This window comes from Blennius ocellaris, assembly GCF_963422515.1.
Source record: "Blennius ocellaris genome assembly, chromosome: 18".
Classification (NCBI taxonomy): domain Eukaryota; kingdom Metazoa; phylum Chordata; class Actinopteri; order Blenniiformes; family Blenniidae; genus Blennius; species Blennius ocellaris.
This window is the reverse complement of record NC_137667.1, coordinates 1,833,338-1,839,575: the sequence shown is the minus strand read 5'-3', so window position 1 is coordinate 1,839,575 and position 6,238 is coordinate 1,833,338. Positions and strand designations below refer to the sequence as shown.

The 6,238-nt window shown below is 46.5% G+C and overlaps 1 protein-coding gene across 1 annotated transcript in view; it reads left to right on the top strand.

Annotated features, from left to right (window-relative positions):
• Positions 1-597: 597 nt before the first annotated feature.
• Positions 598-6,238, top strand: part of ptchd4 (patched domain containing 4) — a gene marked incomplete at both ends in the record, with an annotated part of 24,043 nt that continues 18,402 nt past the window's right edge. Inside the window, one exon of the mRNA XM_080513678.1 lies at positions 598-1,197. Coding sequence (XP_080369804.1) covers positions 598-1,197 — 600 coding nt within the window. The remainder of the gene's footprint in view (positions 1,198-6,238) is intronic.

Below are 6,238 nucleotides of genomic sequence, written 5' to 3'. Positions count from 1 at the left end.
AGGAGGGATGGAGGGAGGGAGGAGGAGGGATGGAGGGAGGAGGAGGAGGAGGGGGGGGGAGACGCACGGAACGCACATCGCACCGCCGCGGCTCGTCGCTGCCACTGCAGCCGGTGCAGCGATCCAGGCTCGCGGCTCCCTGATCTCCCTTCCTCCCTTCCTCCCTTCCTCCCTTCCTTCCTTCTCCTCCGCCGCAGCGGAGGCGCGATGGCTTGAGAAGGAGACCGAGGACGAGCGACGACCACCCAAAACATAAGAAAAAAGAAAAAGAAGGAAAGGAAGAAAGAAAGCCAGGGGGGGGTGGGAGGGGGGGGTCAAAAAAAAAAAAAAAAAAAAAAAAGAAGAATCGCGAGGATGTTTCTGACTTGTCTCTCTTTCCCCTCGTATGTGCGCGCCCGCGCGCGTCCGCCCGTCTTGGCCGCGAATTGCTGCAGTGCCGCTTTTTTTTTTTTTTTTTTCCTTTCCAGGTGTGTGTGTGCGAGAGAGTGCGTGCATGCATGTGTGTGTGCGTGCGTGCGTGCGTGCGTCGGAGCCCGGCGTGATTCTCCCCCGACCTGAGACCTGAAGCGCCGGGGAAACCGCGAGTCTGGATGTCACATGTGCTTCACCGGCGGGGACGGGGCGTCTGCGAGCGGGATTCTGTGGAGGATGCTGCGGCAAGTGATACACAGAGGGCTGAAGGCGTCGTTCTACTGGCTGGGCTTGTTCGTCAGCAGGCACCCCGTCTTCTTCCTCACCGTGCCCGCCGTGCTCACCATCATCTTCGGCTCCACGGTGCTGAGCCGCTTCGCGCCGGAGACGGACCTGGAGGTGCTGGTGGCGCCGACGCACAGCCTCGCCAAGATCGAGCGCAGCCTCGCCAACAGCCTGTTCGCCGTCGACCGGTCGAAGCACAAGCTGTACTCGGACCTGCACACGCCGGGCAGATATGGCAGGCTCATCCTGCTGGCGAGGTCCGGGGGCAACATCCTGGAGCTGGCCGACCAGGTGCTGCAGGTGCACAAGCAGGTGCTGGACCTGCGCGTCAGCTACAAGGGCTTCAACTACACGTTCGCGCACCTGTGCGTGCTGAGCCACCGGGACAAGCGCTGCCTGCTGGACGACATCGTCACCATCTTCGAGGACATCCGGCAGGCGGTGCTCGCCAACAGCACCTTCCTCAAGGTGCCCGTCAGCTACCCCAACACCACGCTGAAGGTGAGGGCGCGCGCGCGGGCGCGCGCGTGCGTCGCCTCTGTTGGGTTGATTTTTTTTTTCTTTTTGGATTATTTGATGCACCATGCATGTGTCCCCCGCCCCCCTTACCCCCCCCCCCCCCCCCCCCCCCCTCCAGCAGAGGACGGTGACTGTGCAGCAGCATGTGAGAGCAGACTGGCCCTCACAGCTTGCCATAATTTTCTGAATGAACCGCTTGTGGGCTTGTATTCGCTGCAGATTGCTTCATATATCAGGCGGCTGGGGAACCCTCTGTAGAACATGCACCCCCCCCCCCCCCCCACCCCCACCCCCCCTCTCTCTCTCTCTCTCTCCCACCTCCTTGCTGGTGCAGGTGGATTGTTAGGATTCCATACAAGCGGCCCCCTTTTTCTGCACACATGCATGCACCGGCAGGAAGGGATATCCTGACCCCCCCTCTACACCCCCCCCCCCCCCCTCATGCAGTGTCTCCCTCCCTGCAGGAAGCACATGCAGCATGACTCGGTCTCTCCCTCCAGTCTTTCTTTGCACAGTCAGATTGTGAGTGACTGGAAACGAGGCCCAGCAGGAGGCGTCGGACTCTGTTGCAGGGCTTCGTCGTCGCCGTCGCCAACGCCGACGACATCACGTTACATCATAACACGCTGCGCCGGTTTTTTTGCGTCCCGCCGCATGCATTTCGCACACGTTTTAGTTTTTTAATTTTTTCAATTTTCATCCGAACTACGCATATTTGTTCACGTTTATACGAGATACGACTGCACGTTGGCCGGATTGGCCGAGTGGCCTCAGTCGGAAGGTTGCAAGTTCGATTCCCCTTCATTTGGTCCGGGTGGCGTTCACGTTGCACTTTTTTTTAACCGTCCCGCAGTTACACCAGCCGCCAGTTAGGGGGCGACAAACAAAACGGACGAAACGAACCCTGAACCAGGACCGCCGCTTTAGCTCGTGGTGGCTAGGCTAGGCTAGGCTAGGCTAGTTAGCTCGTGGCTAATGGGTAGCCACGAACAACAATGATATATGATCTTCTTCATAGAGAGTCTTCCTCATCACTCCCCACTTTCTCTTTCTGCGTCTGCTTCCTATTCGAGCGGCGACAGACTTTGTTGGTTCACTACCCAGAATGCATTGCGCTCTGCGTCGCGCCCCCCCCCCCGCCACAACGCCATGGAGACATTCCTCAGGGATTTTTGGTTTATTTTGACACGGTAGCATTTTATTTTACTGTTATTTATTATTATTTTTTTAAAATAAATAAATTAAATGAGAACTATTTCTCATTTTACAATGACTTGCTGGTCCAGAGGAAACACGGTCAGGAGGCACAATGAAAAAACACATTTCTACATGCGTGGAATGAAACACAACCTTGAAAGAAAGCAAGTCGTATTTAGTGTTTTCCACTGACGTGTATCAAGAAACATTTCTAAACACTAAAAACAGGCGCAGCGATCTTTCAGTCCCGGTTGTCTGGTGTTTGTGGATCAAATGTAGAAAGTCTGAAGGCGTATTGCAGATGTTCTTTAGTCTCTTGTAGCTGAAACCAGGAGGCTGAACCAGGCTGGTGGATCTACTGGAACTCGTGTCGTGAATGTTGAGACGGTAGATGTGCAGGAGGACCTGAAGGAAATGAAAGCTGCAGGTTTGTCCAGGTTATCGGGGGAATAAAGGCCTTGGTCTGTAGATTACGTCGCCACAGTCTTCAGATTCAGTAGAACCGTCTTCAGACGTCACGGCCGATCGTCCAGAACTTGTCTTCACGCTCCAGTTGGGGTCGTTATCAGCTTCGGGAATTTCCTCTATTCTATTCTATTCTATTCTATTCTATTCTATTCTATTCTATTCTATTCTATTCTATTCTATCATATTCTATTCTATTCTATTCTCCTCTATTCTATTCTATCCTGTTCTATCCTATCTTATCCTATTCTATTCTATTCTATTCTATTCTATTCTATTCTATTCTATTCTATTCTATTCTATTCTATTCTATTCTATCGTATTCTATTCTATTCTATTCTATTCTATTCTATCGTATTCTATTCTATTCTATTCTATTCTATTCTATTCTATTCTATTCTATTCTATTCTATTCTATTCTATCATATTCTATTCTATTCTATTCTATTCTATCCTATCGTATTCTATTCTATTCTATTCTATTCTATTCTATCATATTCTATTCTATTCTATTCTATTCTATTCTATTCTATTCTATTCTATTCTATTCTATTCTATTCTATTCTATTCTATCATATTCTATTCTATTCTATTCTATTCTATCCTATCGTATTCTAGTCTATTCTATTCTATTCTATTCTATCCTATCGTATTCTATTCTATTCTATTCTATTCTATCATATTCTATTCTATTCTATTCTATTCTATTCTATCCTATCGTATTCTATTCTATTCTATTCTATTCTATTCTATTCTATCGTATTCTATTCTATTCTATTCTATTCTATCCTATCCTATCCTATCCTATCCTATCGTATTCTATTCTATTCTATTCTATTCTATTCTATTCTATTCTATCCTATTCTATTCTATTCTATTCTATCCTATCCTATCCTATTCTATTCTATCCTATTCTATCCTATCCTATTCTATTCTATTCTATCCTATTCTATTCTATTCTATTCTATCCTATTCTATTCTATTCTATCCTATCCTATCCTATCTTATCCTATCTTATCCTATCCTATTCTATTCTATTCTATTCTATTCTATTCTATTCTATTCTATCGTATTCTATTCTATCCTATCCTATCCTATCCTATTCTATTCTATCCTATTCTATCCTATCCTATCCTATTCTATCCTATTCTATTCTATTCTATTCTATCCTATTCTATTCTATTCTATCCTATCCTATTCTATTCTATCCTATTCTATTCTATTCAGTGTGTGAGAATCCCAGTAACATGGTCAGTCTGTGGAATGCAGACCACCACAGGTGAATGACTGTTAACACAGCTGGATGTCGTAGACCAGGACTTAAACAACTCCTCTGCTGCGCCCCGATTTAAAACACAATTGAACTGGACGGCCATTAAAGCCATTAAAGCCATTAAAGCCTGAATAATTCACTGAAATGTGACATTGATTTTGGTTCAAAATGATTTGTGTCTGTGAACCGCAGGTTATTTTCTTTTATTGTATTTTAATTCATTTTATTTATACATTTTTCTTGTAAGCTATGAGCTAAAGTAAGCTACACGCAGCCTTGACTTGCTGCTGCTGCTGCAACGGGCCGCTGATTTGAATATTCTGTAAATTGCGCATTTGTCCATTTTGTCTATTTTTGTTTTTTTTCTGTTATTGTGTTTTGAAGAAAGGGGCGTCTTTGTGCTCCTTTTTAATCTTGTAAACATTCAGTGGAATGAACTTCATGGAATGTGAGAAAACGTTAAATAACATGATTGAAATGAATAGAAAGAAAGAAAGAAAGAAAGAAGGAAAGAATTCCAGCAGCTCATCTCGACCGTGTTCTTTTGCTAAAACTCTTGAGGAACTATTATAATAGTTGATTTTCTGTGACTTCACGTCACTAAAATGCTGAAGCCTCTTGTCACCGGCGACCGTCGCACATCACTGTGTGAGAGACTGAGCAAGGAGCGTCTCCATGGCAACGCTGATCTCCTTTGCTCTCCTCCATGAGGTCATCCGCTTCGTACGGCACATTTGTTCTCCTCCGTTTATTGGGAATTTATTGGGAAATAGTTTGTCGGAATGTAAAGATCAGTCCTGGGATGATGAGGAGTTTTTGCAAAAAAGTTACTCCAATCCATCCATCCATCCATTCATCCATCCTTCCATCCATCCATCCATCCATCCATCCTTCCAATCATCCATCCATCCATCCTTCCAATCATCCATCCATCCATTCTTCTGTCCGTCCATCCATCCATCCGTCCGTCCATCCATCCATCCATCCATCCTTCCATCCATTCATACATCCTTCCTTCCATCCATCCATCATCCATCCATCCATTCTTCCATCCATTCTAACATCCTTCCATCCATCCATCCTTCCATCCATCCATTATTCTATTCTTCCATCCATCCACCCATCCATTCTTCCATCCATCCATCTATCATCCACCCATCCATCCATTCTTCCATCCATCCATCTATCATCCACCCATCCATCCATCCATCTATCATCCACCCATCCATCCATTCTTCCATCCGTCCATCCTTCCATCCATCCACCCATCCACTCTTCCATCCGTCCATCCATCCATCCATCCATCCATCCATCCATCCATCCATCCATCCATCCATCCATCCCTCATCCATCCATCCATCCATCCATCCGTCGCTGGACTCCTTCAACAAGAGAGGATTTAGTCCAAAGGGAACCACGGAGGTCTGATTGATGGTAGTTTTAACTGGTTGTTTGTCTGTTGGTCTTTAATGGCGATCGTGTGCAGGATTTATTAAAAGCTCCACTCAGGTCATGCGTTGGGGTCGTTAATGGGAAATGGATTTCACTCACGGAGCACTTTTCCTGCTGCATGAGGAGTCCCCGGAGCGCTTCACACTGGTAATCACATTCACTCACCGCTAGCATGCAAGGCGCTCAAGGCGCTCAAGGTGCTCAAGGTGCTCAAGGCGCTCAACCGATCTATGGAACAGGTGCTTATTGAGGTGATGTGACAACGACTATAAAAGACGTTCTGGAATCGAGAGCAGGCCCGTTGCTTTTGGGTGTGTCCGCTGGTGTTTAGCTCTTTTTACTCCTGAGCCGTGCTGCATGCTACAGGCTACATGCTAACGGCTACAGGCTACATACTACATGCTAGAGGATCCATGCAACATGTTACAGGCTACATGCTACAGGCTACATGCAACATGTTACAGGCTACATGCGACATGTTACAGGATAAATGCTACAGGCTACATGCTACATGGTTTCGGGGCTCAACATGCAACATGTTGCATGTAGCCTGTTGCATGTAGCCTGTAGCATGTTGCATGTAACATGTTGCATGTAGCCTGTAACATGTTGCATGTAGCATGTAGCCTGTAACAT